Genomic DNA, 27,572 nt, shown 5'->3' with positions numbered 1-27,572 from the left:
AATATGTTTTAATCATATATATCAGGCTGTCGAATTACATACTGAAAAAATGTCACTACTTACAATAAATTTTTAATAATACATTGGTGATGGATGATATAAAAATTAGATTGTAATATAACGTTACAAAAATTTATACATGATTACAATGTGATATAATAGCACAAAAATTACTTTTTTCGCATAATTATAAAAACAATTGTCATAATTATAGGAGAAATTTATATTAGTTTAATGGACTAGACGTCAAATTGTTTAACAATTGGCAAGTTTTAATAACATATAGTGTCGTTTTCTCATACTCCATTCTTTTTTTTTATTATTCTTACAAGTAATTTAAAAATTTAATTTAAATGTTAGTATCTTAAATAAATCATTATTAATTGAATATAAAACGTTAATGAAAATGATCACTTTTCAAATACAAACAAAAAAAAAAACACTTCTGTGTACAGTACAACTTCTACAGACTTTGATAAGTTTATGTGAAGAAAAAATTTTTTTACAAGTTATTTTGATTTATTTTTGATAAAATACTTCAGGCGCCTTTATTGTTATAGTAACTATAAATAATTAGAAATTTACTGCCTTGTAAATTATTTTTTATTGAACTGTGACAATGAGTTGTAATACTTGGATAATTTATCGGTTTTCATGATAAGTATCAAAAACAGGTAATAAAAAATTCAAAGCATTTGTGATAAAAAGAACAATAAAATATTAGAAAATTTTAATCAATACTGACGACTTGCAGTTATTGGTTACAAATAATTTTATTTGCTTTAAATTAAAATCAATGATTTAATAATATCCAATTTTTGTAAAAGAAAGACTAAACCCTTTAAAAGTTGTATAAAAATGGACGGCCAAGTTAAGAATGTTAATAAATAGCACTGAAAACTGAAGAATTTAATTGTTAATAAACTGTTGATGGTTTTGAGTATTTGGACTTGTCGTTTTTTATGAAACAAAATTAAAAATACTGATTTAAAAAATGCATAAAGCGCCTTGAAGTATGGTGATTAATTTTTCATATTATGGAAACTTTGATTTAAAATTTCATTGGATCATAGCAGATATCGAATATAACTTAGAAATTAAAATTTTGCGTAACTAAATTTTTTAGATTAAATAATTTAAAAATTATCATTTGATGTTGACCATTGATATAAAATTATTAGTTATTAATCTTTAAATGACTCCTTTTTTTTTTTATTTAGCAAAAATCTACAAAGGTTTTTCTCCTTTGTGGAGAAATTCATTATGAAATTGAAGTATTTAATATAAAATTGAAAAAATTAACAAAATATCCGATAAGAAAAAAATTACTATAGATTTATACTTTTATCCCGTAACGAGATTCAGATTATTTTTAAATTATTAATTTCGATAAATATTAGTTTATATACATGCATACATACGTATATATTTTAATATTATATAAAATTTACACCTCAGAAACATGGATATTCGGACGTATAAAATTCTATGTTCTTGCGATAAATTATGTGCTTAAAAAATATTTCCTCTTTCCTCTTTCATCTATCTTTGTTCTTTCCTTTTAGTTTATCACAAATTAATAATCCTAAAAAGAAACAAAATTAAAAATACGATTTGAATGACTTACACCCACTAAAGCACCGTTTGACGGTCATTTTTTAATATTAAACAAAAAAAAAAAAAAAAAAAAATTATCTTACATTATTTTTAATTAATTCGTTAATCAAATATTATTATTATTATAATTATAACTTAGAAAAATTTTCACTCAAAAAATGATTATTCATGATTTTTAAGTCATTCACCGGATTGTTCACACTGTCAATAGTGTTTTTATACGAAAAACAAGAGTTAGTACTTTTGTTGAACAGAATTGTTTAAAAATTTTATAATTTGCAACATTAAGTTGATAGAGAAAAATTTGTATACCTAAATAATAAATATATTTCTGCAGTGAGATTTTTCAATCGTGCGAAAATGTAACAATTTTTGACGGAATTTGATGATGATAGTCATAATGATTAGTGAAATGGTATACTGGTGATGTATAATAAATAAAATCAATTTCACCAAATGCACGACAATACATAAGAAAACATGTGATAGTGAATATAGCTAGATGTTATAAAAAATAGATGAAGCACTAAATATCGAAGAGGATCTTGTTGAATTTTCGACCCTTCACGAGAAGAATCAGACGAACCCACAAATGATCCATACTTGTAAAAATTATCTAACAATGTTTCTTTTTCTGCCCATCTGTCATACAACCACTTAGACAATAAATCGGGATCTTTTGGAACCTATTGAAAAAAAATTTACCATTATTTTCTGTTATGTAATATTCTGATTATAATTCGATTAATACTTACTACAGAACTTGGAAATAATCGATAAAAAAGGACGGTTTCACAGGGCGGCCTCGACCCCGTAATGATTGTTGGTAAATCAATCGGTTTACCCTGAGGATATGCAACTGTTATATCCAAAACCCAACGAATTTCCGGTTTATTTAGACCCACATCTGTAAATCAATGTTTCATTTTGTTATAATATTTTTAATGGTTTTAAATACAAGTTTTGTGAATTAAAAAAAAAAAAAAAAAAAAAAAAAAAAAAAAGATGATAAAACGAAATATTTTTCTTTACTTGGCGATAAGTGAATCATACTTGTTAATACAAAACTTGTATTGGATAATTCATTGCATTACTCACTTTGTAAATATTGATTGATGTGACAAAAAAAAAACATAATAAAAAATTTGGCATATGAAGGAGCATTGCTTTTGACAAAGTTTGTCTTCACGATATAAAATAAGAGAAAATAAATAAAAAAAAGTAACAATTTACTTGATCTAGCGTTTAACTGGTTCTCAGAAGAATCGTTGTTTAAAACGGGGCCAAGTTTATCAAATATTGTTCGCATAGCACCCACTCTTGGTAGAGTCACATTTTCTAATATTGGTAAATTATTTTTTTTTGCATATTTTTGGGAAGTTTCTCGTCTTTTACACAGAAAACCACCTTCGGGAAAAAGTACTATCCACTTTCTTTCAAGAGGTATATACGAGTTATCCAAATGTAACTCTAATTGTTTAAGACTTTCTTCTCTTCGTTTACGACCCTGTTAAAAAATTCATTTAAAAAAAAAAATGATATTTACATACATTAAAAATAGTTATCATCAATTATATTTACTGAAGAAATAAAGAAATCTCGATGTAACAATGAGACAATTCCAAAATTTGTAAATTTAAATATACGATCCATTATCCACATTAAATTTGGTAAAACATTTGGCTTGGAATTAAAAACAGCCATCAACATCGGAACATCGCCAGTACTTTGATGATTTGCAATGACTAGTGTTCTGTCATTTATGATTGGTTGTAAATCATCGCCATGTTCAATGACTAGAAAAAAAAAAAAAAAAAAAGTTCAGTTATAATAATCTTAGTCAGTATAAAATAATTGTTTATAATATAAAATCTTACTGTCATAACCGGCTGACCAAGACCACATGGATACCATCGCTAGTAACCAGTGGAAAAAAGACCCTCGATTCGCCAATAAATTCCTGGTTGAAATAATTTTACAGGGGATAACAGCATCATCCATATTACATATGTTGGTATACAATAAATATTATTAAGAATAACAAATCCGATGCGAAGTACGGCTTTTACAACAGTAAAAATATTGGTGATAATACTGAAATCATAAAAAAATTTTTTGTTAATTTATTTTCAATAATATTCAAGTACATCGTTATTATAATTAATATAAATTATGTTATTTAATCATTTGGATTTTATTGTATTTTTTATCACGATGATAACAAAAATTATCGAGTAAAAAAAAAATAACAATTGCAAAGCATAATATTTTAAACAATAGTTAATTAATTAATAAATTGCTTTGTATTTTTTTTTTTTTTTCTACCAAGATACATAAGTTAAATGTAGATAACATGTAAAACATAGCGGCTGTATAACTATGCGTGTTTATTTATAACTAGGGAACAACTAAATCGATTTTAATGCGGATTTAACTTTGTATACATGCAATGTACATGTTAAATCCTTACAAGAGAATCAATTACAGTTATTCATAAAATTTGAAATGTTTATTAATACTGATTTTAATTTATCATTAATTAATAAATTATAAATTATTTAATATTTATTAATTTTTATTTAAATTTAGGGCAAGCTTTAATTCATTTAGAATGTTTTATCACCATCTCATTGATAAAGTGTAAATATTATAAAAACATTTTTGATAAAATTCGATAGTAAAAAAATTGATTTTTTGATGTAAATATCGCATAATTATTTTGATGCTCCACAAATATTAATTGACATAATAGTACCTTGATACAAGTGTAATATCAATTATTATAGTACTAAATAAATTGGAACAGAGCATTAAAAATTAATAATAGGTATTGATTTATACAATTAATATTTTTATTTATATTTAACCTTGATAGTTTGGTCGAAATATTTTCGACGACGAACTCACGTAGCCATCACAAACAGTGACTAATGTTTATGGTAATTATCTTTAATATTATACTATAAGAATCTGATGTAAAAAAAAAAAAACTAAATACGTTTTATCTATTTACAAGCATATTTCTGCTATTTACAATTATTGGATCTCAATAAATGTTATATAAAATTTTTTTATACGAATTTTAAATATGTATATGAATAAATTTTTGCAATATAAAATATATAAACAATCTATCTTTGAAAGATTGTGCTTAATATATAGCTTTGAAGCCTTTGCACTATCCACTTATGCAATTATATCGTTAAGAATTGAGATAGATATCCTCAAGATGATATAAATTGGATACGACCTATATTATTAAATTAAGAGTGATACTGATGGTAGACAGTGTCAATTTTTGATGTATTTATTTTCAATTGTTTTGTCTTTTTTTTTAATTTAAAAGATTCTCTTCTGATTATTATGAATAAAAAAATAAAAATAGCTTCTCTTTCCCGCCGAAAAACAAAAACTTGAAAAAAATGTCACTGGCTAAGACAATAAAAAATAATTATCAATACTACTATCTAAGGCATAATGAAACAGATAGATAACAATTGAATGCAAGATATAATATTAAGTAGTAAAAAATATTTTTTATAAATTAATACCTGAATAACTAAAACTACTAATTTGTGTATCATAAAAATGTGATGCAATAACCGGTCTGAGAAAATCGTGATTTGAAAAATAATAAAAGTTCTATGTAATGTAAATAAAACATTGACCAAGGATAAAATAAAGTGGATGCTATATGACAAGTATTATAACATACTCGGATAACGATTAAGTAACAAGTAATAACATAAATGGTTACTTTAAAATCTCCTGTAAATAAAATAAATGAATTATTATTTAATAGTTAAATATTATAAATGCTGAATAAAAATAAAATCCAGAATTTTTGTGAAAATCTTCTGCAATTACCGGTTAAATATAACTATAATTAATAGTAAATAACAGGTGTTAATTTTGGATATTAATAATAAACACAAGGGGTTAATCTTACTTGATAAAAGCCGATGAAGGCGAAGATGATGAATCTGTCATCTTAGAAAAATGCCACCCGTCATACAATATCGAGTAGCTCTCACGTGCACAATTTATGTCCACCATAGCATTTCTTAAAACTAAAATTACATAATATACATGTTACACGAAGAATAATACAAAGCACACTGGTAGCCGTAAATTATATCAATTATAGATATATGTATATATGTATATATATTTTTTGTAATTGAATAAAACTTGTTATTTTAACTTATATACAATACACACAAATGTATATAAATATAGAGCAGTGTCTTATCAAGTTTTACTTGCCGGGGACGATAAATATATTAATGTCTGTAATAGAATAAAAAACGTAAATGGTGTGTATGGAACAATCGTCATCAATAAAATGATTCACTTCTCTATTACCGGCTCATTAAATTAAATCATTAATTCGTATATTGTAGAAAAATACTATTTTTGTATCCTGAGTTCTTTTGTGATTATCTGTTTGTCCTGGTTGTAGTCTTTGATCCTCAAATACTGATTGCTGCGAATTAAAAATTAAAGTGTTACATCAATCACCTCAGCAGAATGAATATTTTTTCACATTGAACAAAAAAAAAAAGGTTATCTGCTAATGAATATTTTTTGGACGTTTTCCAATCGACTTCTGTTATCTTGAAGACGCGCACTAATTATTATATCATATATAATATAATATGTAATATTATTATATACTTATATAAATTATTAGAGTTTAAAGAATTAAAAGCAACCTTTGTTCAATGGATTTCATTATTTATAACCTAACCCGAAGGCAATCATGTCATGATTGGCTAAATTTGCAATGCTTATTTTCAACTGTACTATTTTTTTTTCTTCCTTTTTTTAAATATTTTATTTACTACGTTTTAGAGTATATTTTGATAATCCAATACGCTGAACTATCACTCACTATTTTATTCCAAATAAAAAATAACTTGTTAATTGTTCTTAATAGATGAATAAATTAATTGTTTACACACATTTAAACGCAAATTTATGCGTAAACACTCCAATGAAAGTCATTAACTGAAATCAGCTGAACGATAAATTTAAACAACAAATTTAATAAAACGGAGTTAGCAAAATAGACTATAGGTAATGTTGGATATAGAAAGTACTAGACTGAAGGCGCCGAAATATACCTACAATATCATACAATATATTTTCAAATACTTAGGTATAGTTCCAGCAGTCCGTATTGTATTATATTTTTTACTAATAAATTAAATTGGCTTTGTTGCATGTCTAACCTAATTTCTGCGATAAATAAAATTACAGTGGTTAAAGTAATTATACTTACGTAAATTATCAATATTAATAAACAATAAATATGTCGATTATAAGGCCTTTTACTTGCGATGATTTATTCAAATTTAATAATGTGTAAGTATTGACAATTAATTTTTATTATACAAGAAATTAACGATAAATTTTTAAATACTTTCAATTTATATTTTACTAAAAATTTTTATCGGATTTTTTGTATCAAGTTTCATACTATTTAAGAGCTTTTATTTATTATTAACTCACTTCATTGTGAAATAATAATTTTATATTTTTCTGCTACAGTAACCTTGATCCATTGACGGAGACTGTATCCTTTTCATAACAAAAAAACAAATTAACATTTTATTTATCTATTTATTTGAATAAATAAATAAATAACATAATAGTATTATTTGTAAATATGTTTCAGTTATAACTTAATGTATAATTTTTAATTTTCAGTTTATTTAACACATTAGTTTTTTTTTTTTTTACTCATTTATTTTGTTGACTCATTTGTAACAAAAAAAAAAAATAGTTTAGAGTAATACAATTAGCATTTTGTTATAATTGTTAGTAAATTGTTTAAATTATTCCTTAATTAGTAATAGTATGGATTATCATTTTACATGCTCTATCTGGCTCATTGGCCAGAATATATCCAAGTAGCTGAATCTCCCAGCGGAGAAATAATGGGTTATAGTAAGAATAATTTTATATTAATTAAAATTAAATACAATTTTTTTTATTTGGAAAAAATTTCATGACATTATTTTTAAAAATAAAAATTAATCTAAAATTTTCAGTTATGGGAAAAGCTGAAGGAAGTGGAGAATCATGGCATGGACATGTAACAGCTCTTACTGTCTCTCCAGATTATAGAAGATTGGGTCTTGCTGCAAAATTGATGAAGTACTTGGAAGAAGTATCTGAAAAGTAATATTTTAAAATACATTTTTTACTAAATTATTATTCGTTTCAATTTTAATAAATCAAAATTTTCTTCTGTTCTAGAAAACAAGCTTATTTCGTGGATTTATTTGTTCGAGTTAGTAATAAAGTAGCCATACAGATGTATCAACAATTAGGTTACATTGTTTATCGAACTGTATTGGAATATTACAATGGCGATCCGGACGAAAATGCTTACGGTAAGTCAAAGAATTATTTTAGTAATGATTACAAATTTTTAATAATTATTATTGTCATCTATATATTTTAGATAATACGTATGATTTTTTATAGATATGAGAAAAGCTTTATCAAGAGATGTATTAAAACAATCAGTAATACCTCTAACTCATCCGGTACGTCCAGAAGAAGTTGAATGACATTGGTTTGATGAGACAACAATGGATGTAATTTATGTTTAAGTATGAACTATTGTAGTTTTATAAATTTTCATCATTAATTTATCAAGTTCATTATTCCTGATGAAGAATTTTGGATCCACCGTTTTTAACGGTGGATCCAAAAATTCAGCAACGGTAATGAGAATTTTTTTTTTTCTAATAACATAAAACATTTTAATAATCAATTTATACAAAAAAAAAAAAAAAAAAAAAAAAAAAGCATAACTCTTAAATTATCACAAATCGTCATTCATAAGTGTAAATAATATACCAAATAAAGAATCACATTAACAATAATTAAAAAGAGAGTGACAATATAATTTTTAAGAGTTTAATTTTACTTCCTTTTTGAATTTGAATATTTTAGCGTAAAAATTCTTTGAGCCGCTCGGGAAATATCAAGAAAAAAAAATTTGCATAAAAGTATTAATTTTACATAATTATTCATTTTTTTTTTTTTTTTCGGGCTGTTTCTTCAGTAATATAATTATATAAATCTAACGCATTACCCAAAAACACATATTGATTCATCAGAAACTCTTATTTATTCATTTTCCAATAGCGTAAGTACAATAATGTTTATTTATAAAAAATTAGACAACAAATTGTGTTTATATTTTATATTTTGTACTAATCACTATGACATAATTATTTATTTTAAATTATAAAATTACTTGAACAATTATACATATTTTTATTATTTTTATGTTATATAGCTATTTTATTTTCTTAATCGCCTTATTAGGAATGGTTTTTCTTACCCATCAAATTTGTTTTTCTATAGTCGAAAAATCGACTAATTTTTGTGTTATATTTACACGAAATATATCTTAGTGTACATCAGATATCTTCGTATAAATATATACTCAAATATATCTCAGTACACATCATTTTAATGTGAAGGTTCCTATCATACGTAAAAGGGAAGACGTCCGTAATTTATTCACATCAATATTTCTTTTACATATATATTTTTTCAATATTTGAGTATATTTTTTGTAAGTTAATATCAATCGTTTTTAAAAAAGTTTGGTTGATTTAATACGTATAATTTTTTATAATACTCATTAATTAAAAATAAACACAAGACTAGCTTTTACCAGAATATCGATAATATTGTTTTCTAATAACGTACTAAATATTTTATATAAAAAAAAAAAATTATTCTAGATTTGTTCATGTTCATTCATATCAAAGTATAAAACTACAATGATTATATTAATTTAATGGTTTAAATTTTTTTTTTTTTTTCAATGATAGTAATACTAAAAATTAATGTGACAATATGTATCTCCATTTTTGAAATTTTCATAAAAAATATCTTCATGGCACAAGAAGTAAATATTGTTAATTAAGAAAAAAAGTACTTAATTTAATTTTTTATGAAATTGATATTTGTAAGAAATTTTATAATTTTGTTATTATAATAATATAATAATAAAAATTATAATAGTCTAAAACTTTTGAATATTCTATATTCTGAAATAAGGATTCTTAAAAAGATTCAATTACTTCTTGAATTAAAATCATGAATGCAATAAAAAAATTAAACAAACGTAGATTTATAAATAATTGAGAAAATTTTTACATTAAACCAAAGAAATTAGACATACGCACTGATGAAAAACTAATTAATTAATATCAATTATGTATAAATTTATTAAACATCGAGATTAATATATGTATCTTAATCTAAATATTTCGATTGCAAGCATTATTTTTACAATTTAATTTTTTTAAAAATAAAAAATTTAACAACTAATTAAAATTCATTCTGACAATTTTTGTTGTTTTGTTACAAAATCATTATTAAAATATTTACAATAATAGCTAAAAATTTTATTTAGAATTGAAATTATTTTTTATTTTGTAAAATTAAACAGCCGATAAATTTTAAAACTACATTAGTACATCATCAAACTTCTGTTCGACAGTTCATGATTAAATTTTGTACAATATAGTGATTTTACTTAATCAATATTTTTTTGTTCTATTGCTGATTATTGTTAGGTCGTCAATATAATAAAAAATTCACAATTAAAAATTTAGTGTATGTAAAAAAACGTATAATAAATACGTAAATAATAATTTATAATATTTTAACATCAATTTTTTTTTTTGAAAATTTTACGCTTGATATAATGGCAAGAAAACCGGCCCTTGTTATCTCCGATGTCCTGCATCTTCCCTTATAATTAACTCAAAACTCTACACATTGAATACGACAAAGATTTATTACTATTTACATACCAGTTCTGTTTTATTTAATTTTTTTTTTTAATTTTTCAATTCAATTACTCTACTTTTGTTCTTTTCATTGACAATAAACATCACAATCTTACGTTACAATTAAATACGTCATATGTACAAGCAATCATAGCAATAAAATATATTTTTTCATAGTTAATTTCAGAATTTTTCTATTCATGTTCTTTCATTATATTTAATCATCAAAATTATTTTATTTTTCCATCATTACTATTTTTAGGCAGTGCATTCAATCGTATTAATTTATTTACTTTAATGCCTATGAGTATAATTGGTAAACTTTACACGATTTCATCTTATTAATTATTTTTAATTTTACCTTACTTCTTAAATTTGTATAAATATTTTTCGCAGTGTTCATCTCAAGGTCTTTGATGATCTGGTGTTGATTTTAGAATATCAGGTTGAGTCGGAAGACAGCTTGAACCTATTGATCAAAATTTATGAATAAAAAAAATTAAAAATGATAATTATTTAAGATCATTTTCAATTAAATTTACCAGTAGTATGTCTCATCGTAGATTTAATTGATCTGTGTGATCCATTTCTTGTTAAAGTATTCATTTGAGGAGTACCAGGTAATGTATGTCCCAGAGCATTCATATAATCAGCAATCAATAGAGTTATTTCTAAAATCTAACAGGGTAATTTTATTTTAATCGTTTATTTTATTCATTGAAGGTAATAATATTAGATAAAATAAACCTGTAATAAATTATACCTTCGGTTTACTGAGAACAAATATTAATTTTTGTTCTGCTACACCTTCATCAGGGCATGCAACGAGCATAAAATCATCCAAGCATCCACCAAATGTTATTATGTTAGCGTAATTATAACGATACATAACCGCCATTGATTGTAATTCTAGTAATGTAACGCTATCCTCTGAAACTGCAATCCATAGAGTAATGGGTTCTGCTTGCTTGAGCTGAAAAAATTATACAATGTTATTATTGTCAATATCATAAACAATTAGATATAAAATATTAATATCTTGTTTGACAAGAGATGTAACACTAATCTGCTATTATTTGCATTGGTCTAAAATTATCTTGTTTCTCTACTGACTAAACTGACATTGAAACTTGAAACTTCAATATAAGTGATATAATCTACTTGAAAAAAAGTAAATAAATAAATACATAAAGTATAATGAATTTTTTAAATTTACTGTAAAAATAAAAAAAAATTATTTATTAATTAAAAAATTTATTACTTTTGCTTGGTATAAAGTTGCACCAAAGAAAGGCCATTTTCGAGTGCAAGTAAGGTAAATTCTCACACAGTCAATAACACTGCGGCCTCGTAATCCTACCCATTTTTCTTGTAATTTTTCTTGTAATTCTCTGTAACAAAAATAATGTTATACAGAACAAATAAAATCAATTTAATTATAAAATACAAACCTTAGTTGATCTGTTGAAATATTTGATCGATATCGTATTGGGAAAAATTTATCCAACGCTTGTAGTATCAAATGACTTGGATTATTAGCAGGTCCACTTCCTCGTATTTTATCATGATTATATTCTCCAAAATCAATCTAAAGAATTTAAAAATTAAATTAAAATCAAGGTAGTTATGATATTAAAGTACTGAAAAGAAAAAAAAAAACTAACTTGTGCCATAAGTGAAGCTAGCTCAAAAGCCAAATCCCGATTTAATGGAAACTTTCCTTGTACTACTTGTTGATTAACTTGATAACACAGCAATAAACGTTCTCGATCAGTTTCCATTTTTGCTGCTGATCGCCAATAACACCTTGACTTATACGTGAGTTGTATAACTCGAGTATTTTCAAATTTACCCGAACCCTTCTCTCGCAGCGCTGTTTCCCATTTAGAAATAATATCGCAAAGTTTAGCTTGAAGATCAATGAAATGTTCCAGATCTTTTTCAATAGGATCATCACTGAATAAAGTAAAGCCAGACTGATGTGCATCCCGACAACCAATTTCTTGATTGAGAGTGTGCAAAAATTCTTCAATCGTCGTACTTCCGTCGAAACTCACAACTTGATAAGTGCCATTGAGAAAGTGAACTGGAATAGCATGAGGTAAAGAATGATGATACGGATTTTTCAATAAAATCGATAAAACTTCCATCCGAGAAGGTTTAACTTCTCTTCCTCCATTCTGAAGAGTTCTTTCCAGCGCGCGTTCGCAGTATGCTGCATACTTGCCGCACTCCGTTCTTAAAATAATAAATAATTATATTTAATTATCAATTTTTGCCCAAAAAAAAAAAAAAAAAAAAAAAATAAAATAAAATAAACAGAATACTTACTTAGAATCCGCATTTCTTTGCAGATGAAGCTTCAAATACCAGAGCAGACGATTGTTCCTTGGTAAGAAGAGTGAAACAGCTAGCGCGAGTAATTGCCACCCTTGAACCAGCACGTACTGAGCAGGATTTGTTTTGCAGTCCAAAATAGTTGATGTTGAATGACCCTGCGTGAGCGGAGGACTGTGAGAAGTTGAAGCCGTCGACTGCGCATCCGCATTTTCACTGCCGCCGTTTGCCGCGGGGCTTTGCGTATCGCAAGTGAAGAGCGATTGCGTGGCGCACAGTAGGAGTTGCTGTAATGGTATGCTGGCATACTACTATCATCCGTGCATTTCGACCCACACTTAACATATTCTAAGACCCTTTTTGTCGAATTTTTTTTTTTTTTTTTTAATAATTTTTTTCTATTGATTTGACATGTTACCCTTAATCAATGTAAAATATATTGAGCCTCATCTTTGACATTAATCTATTTTTCATAAATATTTTTTATAATTTAAAAAATAGCGATGAATAATAATAAAAGATAAAAAAGCGATAAGAAAATTTGACTAAGTAGTAAAAATTTTTTTTTAAGAAAATAATGTATTAAAAAGTGTATCAGTTAATGAAAAAATAGTTGAATTTTTTTTTTTTTTTTTAATATCTAAACCTACTATTTAGTAAACCATAATGAAAGTGCAAGATAAAAAAACGCGATTTGTTAATTACAAGTATATTAATTAATGAATAAAATATTGTGAATTTAAAGCGATGAAGTTAATAACAAAAAAATGTTTTTGAATTGGCAATTTGGAAAAAAAAAAAAAAAAAAAAAAAAAAAAAAAAAAACACAACGCATTATCACTTTTAATAATGATAATTAAAAGCGGGGAACAAAGGTTCACTCATTTGTTTATCTCACTCGTTGTAATTCACTCAGCGTAAGATATAAAAAATTCTAGCTTAATTAAATCCGGCTATTATATTTTGCTGTAATAATTAACTATTACTTAATTGATTAAGCGACATACGACAAAAAAAGAAGAATCTCAATCTAATTGCAAAATCAACTGATTAAAGGCAAAAAGTTGATTCTAATAATGTTGTTTTGTGTGTTTGGGTTCTGATGTACACCAACATACCATTTTGCAAGTGTATGTGTAAATAAACGCATTTTGAAAAAAATTTTTTTTTTACTATAATAAAAATTTTTTGTCTTTATCTTTAAAGTTTAATATTGATGATTAAATTTTTATATTTTTGTACAATTATGTAAATATAATTCTATTAGTTTCTAATATAACTTATCAAATTACGTTCATTTCACGTGAGGGATAATGATTAAGATAATAATTCGATACAATGAATTAAGTAAGACATACGTGATAAAACAAATGTACTTAATTAATTTGTGCATATTATGGGTATGAAACAATTATAGGAAATATACATTCATGCATCTTACATGTTAGAAAGCGCACAACATAGCGCATTCAAAGCGGCAAATGAAAATGACAATGGATGTTATAAACTTAAATTTTTCTGTATTAGTTCTTAGTCAAGTATTATTGTGCGTCACTATTTGCAAACAAACTATATTAAAATAGTAAAAAGTTAATTATTACTAAACTCAGTGAAGTAAATAATAAATTAGTTAAAAAAAACAACACAAAACGGTAAAGTTAGGTAGTTGAGTTAGTTAGTCACATATTGGTTATTATTATTATAATTATGTAAAATAATACTTGACCAAGCTTTTTCGTTATACCATTTTTTGAGCTTTATACATATAAAACATATAACAATAAGAAATAAATAAATAATAATTTTTTTAATATTTGTTATAAACAATAAAAAAAATTAAAATAAAATTTTGATCATTAAAAAAATGGTATACGAATTGGTATCTTTTGTTAAACAATAAGCAAGACTTACAACACGCGCAGTACTCAGCGACACAAGTCTGGCGGCCTTTTTTACCTGTACGCCCAAGCGCTGGTGTGTATGACGGCTTGTCTGTTTTACTAAAGCACATATAAATTCAGTCTGAAGTTCAGGTTGATCTAAACACTGTTGTAGAGCATTTTGGGCGAGTACCACATGATAATCTATTCCAGCTTGCTCTACTGCCACTGACATAAATAGCTGGCAAGCCTAAAAAATTACACAATAATTATTTATTAAAAATTAATTAATGGAAATGATTGATTAAAATAAAATTTCGTACTTTAAATAATTTAATTGCTTCAGATTGTAAGGCTTCCGAAGTAAGACTTGTTAATGGACTTGTGATATTTTCTTTAGTATGTAGTAACAATGGATGTCGCCAAAGAACACAACTGGAATCACCATCAGTTTCCATTAATCTTTGAACCAATTGTTCATACTGAGTACCAGCATTTGGTCCACCACCAGAAACCACCGTTAAATGATAAAGCCAATTATCTTTATCTTGTTTGTGAGGCATTAATAAATATGTGGGTCCTTGATGAGTCGGAAAAATTCCAATTGTTCTTTCATGCGGACACTCAGCGTCTCTTTCTTCACTATCACTGTCTGAAACGTGCTCTACTTCTTCAACACGAGCATCTCGCATATTTATTTGGCCAATAGGATTCTATTGAAATTAATTTAAATAAAAAAAATATTGAGACATGATATTTTTACTAAATTTAGAGCATAAAACTACTTTTATTAAAATTTTTAAATATTATTACCGTATCACTAGGACATTTGAAATAAAGGAACATTTTTCCAATTAGCACACACCAACATTTTTTAGCATGACCATTTTTTACTTTAGTCAGCCATCCTTGAATCGTAGGCTTATTGTCTTCTCTACTGAGTAGTAATTTTGTTGCGTTTCGTCTTTGAACATTTTGTAAAACTCTTATCCAGTCTTCCATGGTTGCAATGCAATCCGCAGTTAAGTAATATGTTTTCTTGCCTGTTGATATTTCAAAAGTTGCAGCACCTTCAGCTCTATTTATTCTGTAAATTAAATTTATTTTACATCAATTAGTTCGATTATTTTTTATCGCTTACACTATTTAAACTGTAAAAAAAAAAAATTTTGTTTTAAAATAAATAAATAAATTAGTACCTGCACACATCGTCCAATATTACTTGGCCTTGAGGTTTCCTATTAACATCATTCTGACTCTTCCAATACATTAGAGTGCCATTTTTTAACACAAACCATCTTTTCCTCCATGTTTTTAATTTGCCACCAAGTTTAGCAAGATGACCAGCTTTTTCCAAAGATTCTAATTTTTTTGGACTTTCGCCAGCTACACGCATTAATAAACTCGGCATACTAGATTCAATTGAGGTAGAACTTAAAGCATCAGGAGGAATAGCATAATCCTCAGATAAACCAGATTCTAACGAAATGTCTAAAAAAAAAATCCATAAATTATTTATGATAAGTTTTGTATACCCGATAATGGAAGTTTTTACCAACCTCTTTTAACGCTTTTACTCGGTGAACCGCTTGAGCTTCGTTTAGCTGGACTGAGACTACTGGTAGTTTTAATACTTTTCGACGGGCTGCTGCCACTACCAAGTGACGAGTCAGTGTTATCTGATGAACTATTGGTTATTCTTGTATTGGTCTCGGTCGGATTTGCATGTTCTTCACCATCAGAACTGTCATCGGAGCTATCGCCAAATGGCATGGATCTTATTTGACTTGCCCGACCTATAAATTTTTGAATGTAATTATACTTAATCAAGATGGTTAAAATTAAAATTTACCTTTAACTGTTGCGTAAACTGGTACAGATATATCACAGTACCCTTGAGAATTATGGGTGGTTAAGTTATGACCCGCAGTGTGAGAATATTTTGACGAAGTGGTGTTGGATGTAGAAGAAGGAACACCAGATGTATCTTCATTTGTCGAAGGTCCAATACCAAGTCCGCCATCGGCAACCTATTCAATAAATCATCATAAATAATGATAAGGACCTTTCCAAAATTCGTTTGTAAAAATTATAGAAAAAGTATAATAAAAAATAATTTTAAAATACATTTTTTTTTTTTTTTTTTTAAATCATAAGCTTCAATTTATATGCTTTTTGTCCCTTCTAAATTTTTTTATTCTAACAATCCATCAGAAACGTGAAACATTGTGCTTATATACATACTTTTTGGCTTCACACCATTTTAAATATAAATATAAATTCATATATTTTCGTTGAGTCATACAGCAGCATTTTTAAATTTATATTTAAGATTTTTTGAAGCATCTTTAAATTTTTTTAAATATATTTTGTGAAAAAAAGTCTATATTCCTAATGTGAACTAAAATGATTGTCCTTTCAATTATTCATACAGATTATATTGTTGTTATTACCTGATATATTTTAGCCTCCCAACTAGGAAATCTGTGCAAAGGAGGAGTCGGAGGTCGAGGAGCAGACGTTTTACCAGATTGGTTAGCCCAATTAATATCTTCACGACTAGGAGTATAAATCTCGGCATAATCATGTATAGCTTCAGAATTACCACTGTCACGATTAGTTTCTGAAACGCCTGGAATAGTCGGCAGCATCACTAAATTTTCCACAGCTGCCGCAAGCTCCTCAGATAATAGGCTAAAATTAAATAATAAATTATTTTTTATCGACAATAGTTCTCTTGATTACTGAAAGTAAATGAATTTTTAAATAAATTAAAAAAATCAACTAAAAAAACAAATCGCACAAATTCAATGTTTGTTTTGTCATTTATAAACAGAATATTCTTGAATAAAATGGAGTGTAAAGGCTGTGTTCTATAAAAATATATTAATACAAAATTTTTTAATTTAAAAAAATGGAACTTGGGGCCTCCTCAGAAAGTCCCAGGACGTTACAGGGTACCTGTGAAAAGCGGAAGCCACTATCACGTCGTGAGGCCTCCCAAGGAGAAATGTGCTGTTTATTTTGATAAATTAAAATTATTGCATAATTTTAAAATAAAAAATGGATTGGAAGAAATTATTATAATTTTCAGTGAAAAAACAATAACAACCTTGAATCCATATTTGACGATGTAATTCCTTGATGAATTGTTCCACAAGCGGACAAGTGTCGCCTATGGCGAATTCCAATTTGTGGAAAGTCCCCGGTAGTTGTTTGATTAACGTTTTCAGAAATTACTTGGGGTGTTGTTTCTAAACTTTCAGAACGTCTACGTAATGACTGATCAACTTCTAAAGATAAAGAAGCTCTTGTAGCAGGCACCTATAAATCAAAAGTTCTTTTAGTTTTTTTTTTTCTTAAACTCGTCTTGAAGTGACATTCAACTTGAAAAGAAAATATTATATTTATAATTTACCAGAGGTCTTAGGCCAATATTGGTAATGTGGTTTCGTAAAAGTTCAAGTTGCTGATTACACTTGTTGTTTTGCTCACGCAAATGTTGATTTTGTTGTTCTAACTCTCGTAATTTATTAGTGACCCACTCCTTTATTCGGGCGGCTTTTGCTTCAACTTGTTTTGCGTCTTGAAGTCGTAATTGCCTCTGTTAAAAAATATATTATTCATAAATATAAAATTCTAAATTTCAATTATTTTTATTTATCAAATAATTCGATAGTAATATTTATTACCTGCTCTTCAACTTGTGTTTCTAGTTTTGAAATGCAAGCACAATGAACTTCTTCAATCTTATCATTCTGTGTACCCGAGGTAGATGCCAATGAGTGTGCTGGGGAACCTACTCCAGATGTGCTCAGGCTGTATTCACCCTTTATTAACCGTTCCTCCATCATCCGTACCTGAAAATAGTAAAAGACAAAAATTTTGGTATTTTTATACAATGACTCATTGATAATTAAAAAGTCTAACGTAACTAATCTAATTTTGGTTTTTAATTTTATTTTACATTAATTGTCTAAAGCTCTAAGCATTAATTTTTTTTTTTTTTTAAGAAAATTCCTTATATTAAAAACAATAATTTTTTTCAGTTTACAATTATAGTAAAATAGATATTTTAAAAATAAATGAAATTAAAATTAGTTCCAAATTTTGATTTTTAATTTTTTAAAATTTCTAAATATCAATTTTTTTTGCTATAATTTATTTAAAAAAAAAAAAAAATTCTAAAAATTATTAAATATCTGCTAAATTTATATAATATTAAATTTAGCTGTCAATTGACAATTTTTTAATTTTTTTTAACAAATAAATTTGCTCCAAAAAATAATTTTTAAAAAATTGGATTTTTAATTTTTAAAAATTTCTAAATGTCAATTTTTTTATAATTTTTTTTTTTTTTTTTTTTTGTCATAATTTATTTGTTACAAAAATTCTTAAAATTATCAACTATCTGCTAAGTTAATTTTTATAAATTTATTTTCATTAAAAATAAAAGTCATTCAAAAAAGAATAATGTTCGTGTGGAGGAGGAGGATGACATTCAACCTTGTCTCGGTTGGCACCCCTCGAAGTCTTTGGTGAATAAATGCAGCAGCTGTCAAAAATCAATACCGTTTACTGTCTTGTTGCATGTTTCGTACGTACGTACAATTATATACATATATTATATTTTATTTTGTAAATAATAACTGATAAATATAAAATAAAATTTCTGTAAAAATAAAAAATCAATATTATTATAAAAAAAAAAAAAAAAAATTATAAATGACAAAAGAGATCTTCTTTAATGAAAGTTCGATCCCTTGGAGGAGAATGTCAAAAGTATAATTATAATAATGATTAAAAAAAAAATATGAATTATAATAAAAAAATCTTACCAAAAGAATGAAAACGATTCATGGTGATAATTATAAGTGTTCACTCAGACAAAGTAATTGAAAAAGCGTAGCTATGATTTAAAAAGAAAAATTTCGTAAATTATCCCCCGCAGAGTTTATTTTTTTTTTTTCTTAAAACGTCAGACACATTGAAAAGCGTGATAGTTGAATTTGATTTGTGTTTGAATTAACGACTGGGTAATTCTGTGCCAAGAAGACTACGAGTGACTAAAAACTCTACTAATAATGTAATGCAAGGGAGAGAAATGAAGCGACGAAAAAACATATGTGAGTTGTGATGTGAGTAGCCGGTCTAGTCAAGTCGTCTAAACGCTGTGTATTCGTCGGCACCACGTTCAACATCAAACTGATGCGAACTGCGAGGGTTTCTCGGAGTCGATGACTCATGTTGGCTCGTGGCCAACGCAACTTATCGTCGCGTTATATAGTGTATGGGGGTAAAGAAAGGTGGTCGGTGGGTTGACAAACAAAATGAAGGGGCTTTAGAATTAAATCCACTATCACGATTGTAATTCTAAATATATTTAAATTTTTATTTTCAGATTGTACTTATCAACAACAGATGTGTTTTGATAATACGTAATTGTAATTAATTGGATTTTTTTATATTTATTTTTTTGGATCGTTATTTTGCTATTAAGATAAAATAGATAAGATTGGAAGCAGATAGTAAAAGGAATTAAAGAAAATCAATAATCTCTTGTAATTGAAAGCTGCAGGTTGGGAAGAAAATCTTCTTTTGTACCGCAATATATCTGGTGAAAGAGGATCAAAGATTTAATTTCATGAAACATTTTATTTATTTAGGATCATAAGTTTACCTTAACTTTATGAAAATATGATCATTTGTCATTGAGAAACAAAATTAAAATTATAAATATTATACTTTTAAAATTTTTTAAAATTTTTATTTTTATGGATTATTTTTCACGAATTTTCTGTTTTTATTTTAAAGAATTTTTTGCACAAAAATTTATTTTGATTTTTGTCAATTGAAAAATTAACTCTTTTTTTAGAGTAGAGTATTTTTTTTTTTTTTTTTTTTTTTTTTTTGCAAGATTAAAATTACCTAAAAAATTACATGGAAATTATGTACAATAATTAATTAAACCTACTAAATTGCGATATAATTGCTTTTATCTTTTAACGATAATTGATAACACATGTTAATACATAACATCGAATAACAATTATCCGATATATTTTGATATCAAATTAATGTTTGCTTTGTTTTTATTAAAAATCAACAGATTTTTTTATCCTTTTAGATTAACAGAGGTAAAAATTAGGCGAAAATTTTGATAATAATTTTATTTTACTCGAACTATAAAATTTAAACACTGCACCGAAGATAAAAATAGAAATACACCTATCAAATATTTAATATGTCTGCAGTGTACGATCTATATTATGGCATATAAAAATAAAATAGTCAATACAATAAAATGTAAAGAGCGAATATTATTAATCAACTAGGAAATGAAATAAATAAAAAATTTTTAAACTTATAAAATAAATTCAAAGAATAAAAAATATTTATATTTATAAAACACTATCCATCAAAGCCCTTTGCAAACAATTTATTTACATATTTGTAAATTATAAATAAGATGAAAATCAAATATTTAATCTGCATTCACAGTAAAATAAAATCATAAAAGTAGATCATTTTTATCTGAGTTTTGAAAGAACTTTCATTGTCTACAAAGTTGGGAGCAATTTTCTATTTACACAATGATACTGAAAAAAAAAAAAATTTTAAGTTAATATTTATCATTTTTTTTTTTTTTGTGATCATTTATTTATTTTCAATAATATTTTTATAAAGACCAAGACTGATAATTCTAAATGATAAGCACTCACAACTAAACTCTTGATATTATGTGTCACAAGATGACTCACAATGCAAGTAAAGTGACTGGTTAATTAAATTGCAGCAATTAATATAAAAGCAGGATTTTCTAGCACCTGTACAAATGATTATTTATTATAAAATTTACCTTTTATCAGTGTCATCTGATAATGTGCATCATAGAAGAACACACCATATTTTTTTTAAATATTATTTCGGCAAATAAATAATAAAGGTAAAAATAAAAATCACGTGCACAAAATATTTTTAAAGAGAATAAAATAAATTTACGTGTAATTTTTAATTTATTTTTTGGATATTGAAAATCCACGTGATAAGAATTCATAAGATAATAGCAATGCCGGGGAAGCGTTCTGCCATCTTGGCACATAGCACGCTGCAAAAATCAATGTACTATGACTTTTAGCATGCGCGATAGTGATATTCAATGTTAATATTTTTATAATTAACATTGAATATCATTATTTAAATATTACCAGAAAAAAAATTGAATTTTATTTTTTCACAACTTTTAAATTAAACAAATAATTAAATAACTTTAACATATACTTTTATGGTCAATTGCTTGATGTACTTTTTAGGTATCCCGAAGAATTATATTCAAAGGACTCTAAAGAATTCCTATTATTGTACACACAATATAAACTGATATAAATAACTCAACCCATATAAATATTAGTTTCCCTCTTTCATTTTTTAATTAAAATCTTTGTATGCTAGCCAGTCTTTTAACATTCCAACTACCTGTTTCATCTGTTAATTATTTTTCGTGTTATTAAAAGTACAAAATATTATATTCAATTAAAAATACAAAAAATAAACAGTAATATCAACGATTATTTCAAATTAATGAATCCTAAGAAATTAAATATTGTTAAAAATTCGTTTGCAATTATAAAGAAAATTTCTTTTGATAATTTTGTCACGTAAATGACTCATTTTTTAAATGACAGCAATGACTCCTATTAGCACCGCAAAATATCCTCAAGCATGCTATCAATACTGTTATTCTACTTCACGTGAAAAGTAATTGTTAGCAATGAGATCTATGGATATTTTTTTTTTTTTTTTTTTTTTTGGGATATTTTTGCTGGTCGTCGACAACGTCGATAAGAAGAATGGTGTGCTTTTATTCTCTCGTGAGCTTTTGGTATCTTTTATACCGACGGTGCATTCGTATATCTTATATCAGTGAGTGATAAATAGCGAGTAATAAGAATCAAAAAAAGTCAATTTGTAGTTTATTCGAAGAATTTCATGGCTCTGTAAAGTCGATAACTAATGGTCTTAGTAAAAATATTGGATAAATCCTTTTTAGTAAAAAAGTTTCGTTAAATCTGGTTTACTTATCTATTCATGTTTTTTTTTTTCTTTAAAAAAAAATTTTAGTTTAAAATTTGTATAAGTCAATTATCAAGTAATAATATTTGATCGAGACAAAAATCTTCAATTATAAATTTTTTTATTGAACTTTTGTAATTTAGCTATAAAGTGCGATCAGCTGTGAAGTAACAATTCGATTTTCATTTAGAAATCTTTATAATTCTCGAAGTACTTAATATTTAAAAAATCAAAAAACTGTTCTTTCAAAATATGAAAAGGCACTGTTCATTCTTAGTTTCTTGTTTACACTAAAAAGGTCAATAATGTTAAATAATAAACACATTGTATTATCGAATAATGACCTTTAGAAGATAAGTGATGTGTAATCTAGACTGGATATCCTGTATCTCCATATAAATAGTTCACATGCTCCATTAGATTGCCTTTAATACTAGAGTATTAAACGGGCATAATTTATAAGATAACTTATCGTGATGGGTATTCATTTTCTCACTAAGTTTATAAATTTATTATATCAACACAAGATATAAATTTCATGCTTTCGATTATCGCACTTTTTTAAGAATTATTGAATTTGTTTTCCGTTTAATAAATTGGAAATATTTTGACTTAGTTAAAAGATTTGATGGGAAATAATTTAAAAAAAAAAAAAAAGGATTTTAATGAAATAATAGTAAAAAAAATTTTTTAAATGTTGTTAAAAATATAAAAATTTATGAAGCTTAAAGCTAGTACAAAAATTGTTAAATTTCCAGGCTTTAAAAATGCTTAGAAAGATTAAAAGTAGCTTCTACGAAAAAGAGCTCTTAAGCCGTATAAGAAATTCATAATAAATAATATAAAGCTCAAGAGAGGATTGTATCGTCTCTGAGTTGAAACGAAAGAAAATGAAGCAGAAGAAGAATTGGATGTATCACGACTTCAAACGTCCAGAAGCAAAGACTGGCATCATCTGAAGTCTGAGTCCGTATTTTATCTCTTGTTTCACAATGTATCATCTTTTATTGTATCACCTGTGTTGAGGTATCGAGTTTTAATGTCTGAGGCCAGTCGAAACAAGAGAATATAAAATTGATTACGCATGTTTTAATTCAACTGTCAATTTAAATAAACAAATATTATTTCGACGCCTAAAAACACATGGAGAAAAATGAGAGCATTCAACGATGATATTTTTTATGTTGAAACGGGAAACTGTGAACGCGAATCGAAAACAATTACATACTTTCAAATAAAAGAGCAAAAAATTTCATACCATTTTTGATTGATCTTTTTCAGGAATTTTCCATAGAAATTTTGTGATATTATTGAACCTCATTATTTATTAGTTTTTTTTTCTAAACTTTTTTTGCCTGCATTAGTTCAGAAGTATTACTAAAAATTCGTTGTTATTTTAAATATTTTAAATATTTCTTTAATACTAAAAAAATAATCCCAAATAACTTAAAAACAACATAACTAATTAACTATGAAAATAAAATCAGATGTTTCTCATTCCGTTTTGTGATTTTCAACATCTACCACTTATCCGTAAAACAACAGAACAACTTCTATATTTGAATATCAAGTTAATAATAGAAATTATTATTCAAACAATAATTAATACTAAATAATGAGTTCAAGAGGTATGAAAGTTTAACTATAATCGTAAATCTAATTTACCGATGTGCTGTTTTAATCTGTACTTTATAATGCATGCTACGGACAAGAGGACAAGAGATCGTAGAATAAATATTATTGCTAATGCAATTAAATCTGGGATAGATAAATTATTACTTTTTTACTTTTATTATTAAGATATTATTGACTTGCAGAAGGATAAATTGTTTTGAAAAATTTTTTAATACAAATATTTAAAGCTCGTTAAAAATTGCAGGATTATTGTTGCAGGGTGTATTATAAATTGTTTTAATTGAACAATAGAACCAACAGCAGAAACCAACAATAGGATTATTCTATCTAGCGACTACAAATATATTCATATATAAATATAAGGCGGCAAGCATTATACAATAAACACACAAAATAAGGTAATAATCTGACTTAAAATAATAACAATCAATGATAATACCATTAATGAGAGTATTATGATGAAAAGTTTGCCATGAAAATTATTTTTATGGGCAGAAACAATATTTAATTTTCATTCGTCACATAATTACCGTACAGTATATATTCTGTAATTATTACACCGTGATTGTACGGTAATTATATTCATGTTCTATGTATTACATTGTCAATAAACATATTCTCATTTTTCACTTGTCTAGACGGTAAACCGTCGTACAGCGTACACGTGAAAATTAATTAACAAAAATATAAATAAAATTTTTCACAGTTTGATATTGACACAAGCATGTAAAACAGGCGAAAATAAATGCCGACATTGACGTATAATTGTTGTACTAACAAAAATATTGTTACGGCATATTCACATGCAATAGCCTGAAGGTAGATTAATTTTCGTTTATATTTTTAAATTATCAGAGTTTAAAAAACATTACACAGAAATGTACAACTTACTTTGTCTTCAGCTTCATCTGCCCTTCCTTCTGCGTCAAGAACTCGTTGTTCAAGTTCCGAAAGCTGTAACATAAATATAAATTTTTTCATTAATTAATTAACACTTACAAATGCGAATACTTAAAAAAAAAAAAAAAAAAAAAAAAAAAAAAAAACCGACAATTAATATTTTATTTAAGATATGTAGATTAAAAAAAAAATGGTTGAGTGAACATTAAATTCCCGCAACAACCATTTTGTGTTCTATACTTAGATAATTAACGGAAAATAATTATTAAAGTAGAAGTCGAGTAGAAGGGGCAATTAAATTTTAGTTAATCAGTTATTAAATGGGTTTGCTTCACTTTTCTCTTCCTCTGGCAATCATGGCTTGAATTGTTAATGGTCAAATTGCCTTCTAATGCGATTACAAGCAATCTGCGTATGAAATCAATTCTCTGCTATATTTGGTCCATACACATGCTTAGTATGTACTACACGATTCTCTTTGTCTGTCAAATTATTGCTTTAACATTTAATGACAAAAAAAAAAAAATATTCAATGAATAATATTATTAATAATTAACATGAATAAAATTAATATTTAAATTCATAATATTTACCTAGAACAAAATAAAACAATAAGAATTGAAGCTTTCCTCTTTTTTTTTTTTCTGCAGTAATTATTGTTGGCTAACATATATATTACGGCCATTTGGACAAATGCCAGTAAAGAAAAAAAAACAATATTACAAGTAAAAGTAAGCCGCACTTTGGAGAGTGTCTCTATATACCTACAATCTACGACGTTAGCTAAAAATAAGATTTACTGATGTTGAAAACGTTTATATCAAAAAGTGACTTTTTTAATGCTTGATATATGGGGTTTTTGTATAAATCTGGAAAACTCAAATAGATTTAGTTCAAAGATAAAGAAAAAAAGTCCGGTTTTATTTTGCGTTAATAATTTATGTGTTTCAATGTTTTAGCTAATGTTAACTTAAAGAGACTCTAGTTGAATAATTGACTTACTTCAAATTTACTAAAATAAAATTTAGCAGTATTTAACAAACTTTCTAGAACTGAAATTAAAAAAAAAAAAAAAAAAAAAAAAAAAAAAAAACGTAGCAAAAATCTTGAAATAATTTAAGATTAAATTATTCCTTTTTTGTTGTTAGTAAAAATTTTTTTATAATTTTATCAAATTTAATATTACTTTGGTCTATTTTAATGTTTATTATAAGTAAGAATTTTCTTTTTAACACCCAATAAGTCGTTGAATAATTTTGACAGTCGATTAATTTTTATTAACAATATAAAATAAGGACATTAAATTAAATTGCTTATAAAACTGAATCTAATCTGTCTCTAATAACTAAATTTCTCAGTAGTATTAGAATGTCATGTCTAGAGACTACTTGATGGTACATTGTACCGAAAATGGCTGCATTTACTAGCCATAAATAGGGAGATAGTCCGCCGGGTGTAAGATCGAGTGGCACTAGCGAGCGAGCCATGTATACGGGGTAATTAATTAAAAGGGAGGTTAATCCGTGGGTCGCGACACGGACTCTGAGTGCAATTCACGCGGTCCCTGGGTCAATCATGATACATGCGAATAGCAACGAGCTGGAACACATCTCGCCTCGAGTGAAACATTATATTGTTACTGCTTGAGAAATTACGTTAAATTTTAGATTTTAAACAACCTTTAATCTTCAAGAATATCTGATCGTTAACCTTTGCTTTATAATTAAAAGCTAAAAAAAAAAGGTGTCCGGAGAACTGTGTATCTAGTTGATAGTTACCTCTTATCAGGTATAAATCTTAATGAATATTTTCAATTAAGGTAAGTAAAGGGCTAAGTTAGTTGTTTTTTTTTTTTTTTTTTCCTTCAAAGTTTTTATCACAGTAAAGTAGTTTAGAAAATTTAAATTGTTTAGAATGTAGAAACAAATTTTATTGATAATTTATATTTTAAATATTCTAACTGGATTAGACATCAATTCAATTTTTTATTACGATTATGAACTTTGAAATGTAGTCGGTGTAATCTAAAATAAAATTTCACCCTTAGTCAATAAAAATTCAATTACTCAGCTAATTTGATTTTTAACCTGTCGATAATACCTTTCACACCGTCATGAAAAATACTGAAGCAAAATGATATACTTTGAGTAATTAGTAAAAGTTACCATAGAAATTTTAATAAGAGCTGATAAAAAAAATTAACTTGATTCAAAAGTTAAAATTTTGAATTAAAAAAATACTAAAAAAGAATTATATTATAATCGAAAATAATTCTTGATCCAAAAAAATCATTTTAAAGAAG

General features: G+C 26.1%; 3 protein-coding genes across 9 annotated transcripts in view; 1 reads left to right on the top strand and 2 right to left on the bottom strand.

The window, feature by feature from the left end:
- Positions 1-2: 2 nt before the first annotated feature.
- On the bottom strand, positions 3-6,646 carry LOC141535375 (acyl-CoA:lysophosphatidylglycerol acyltransferase 1). Its single transcript, XM_074255278.1, is given in 8 exon segments — positions 3-2,303; positions 2,373-2,524; positions 2,851-3,124; positions 3,199-3,413; positions 3,495-3,554; positions 3,557-3,711; positions 5,567-5,907; positions 5,983-6,646. Coding segments are annotated over 7 exon segments (1,200 nt in total). The 5' UTR covers positions 5,674-5,907; positions 5,983-6,646; the 3' UTR covers positions 3-2,066.
- Positions 6,647-6,792: 146 nt separating this feature from the next.
- On the top strand, positions 6,793-8,379 carry Naa20a (N-alpha-acetyltransferase 20 A). The gene is made up of 6 exons (XM_074255279.1): positions 6,793-6,984; positions 7,171-7,195; positions 7,479-7,569; positions 7,674-7,803; positions 7,882-8,018; positions 8,113-8,379. Exons 1-6 carry the CDS (start codon positions 6,932-6,934, stop codon positions 8,196-8,198), a joined length of 522 nt encoding a protein of 173 aa, XP_074111380.1. The 5' UTR covers positions 6,793-6,931; the 3' UTR covers positions 8,199-8,379.
- Positions 8,380-8,824: 445 nt separating this feature from the next.
- Positions 8,825-27,572, bottom strand: part of LOC141535374 (uncharacterized protein CG43867) — a 37,227-nt gene continuing 18,479 nt past the window's right edge. For 3 of the 7 annotated variants that reach the window (XM_074255270.1, XM_074255276.1, XM_074255275.1), the window contains 18 exons: positions 25,262-25,324; positions 18,355-18,522; positions 18,081-18,266; positions 17,775-17,986; positions 17,116-17,356; positions 16,515-16,692; positions 16,222-16,458; positions 15,862-16,153; positions 15,476-15,749; positions 14,986-15,375; positions 14,694-14,912; positions 12,777-13,069; positions 12,110-12,683; positions 11,897-12,033; positions 11,707-11,836; positions 11,209-11,418; positions 10,988-11,123; positions 8,825-10,914 (listed from right to left, as the gene is read on the bottom strand). In XM_074255270.1, coding sequence (XP_074111371.1) covers positions 10,850-10,914; positions 10,988-11,123; positions 11,209-11,418; positions 11,707-11,836; positions 11,897-12,033; positions 12,110-12,683; positions 12,777-13,069; positions 14,694-14,912; positions 14,986-15,375; positions 15,476-15,749; positions 15,862-16,153; positions 16,222-16,458; positions 16,515-16,692; positions 17,116-17,356; positions 17,775-17,986; positions 18,081-18,266; positions 18,355-18,522; positions 25,262-25,324 — 4,005 coding nt within the window. In that variant the 3' untranslated portion in view covers positions 8,825-10,849. Of the gene's footprint in view, positions 10,915-10,987; positions 11,124-11,208; positions 11,419-11,706; positions 11,837-11,896; positions 12,034-12,109; positions 12,684-12,776; positions 13,070-14,693; positions 14,913-14,985; positions 15,376-15,475; positions 15,750-15,861; positions 16,154-16,221; positions 16,459-16,514; positions 16,693-17,115; positions 17,357-17,774; positions 17,987-18,080; positions 18,267-18,354; positions 18,523-19,500; positions 19,809-25,261; positions 25,325-27,572 lie in introns of those variants that run through there. The other 4 variants (XM_074255273.1, XM_074255272.1, XM_074255274.1 and 1 more) reach the window with 4 other exon arrangements.

The sequence above is a fragment of the Cotesia typhae genome, unplaced genomic scaffold (genome assembly GCF_013202065.1).
Source record: "Cotesia typhae breed Kobodo isofemale line unplaced genomic scaffold, CoteBio_Ctyphae scaffold_13, whole genome shotgun sequence".
Lineage (NCBI taxonomy): Eukaryota > Metazoa > Arthropoda > Insecta > Hymenoptera > Braconidae > Cotesia > Cotesia typhae.
The sequence above is the reverse complement of the archived record's forward strand: the minus strand, read 5'-3'. Positions and strand labels throughout refer to the sequence as shown.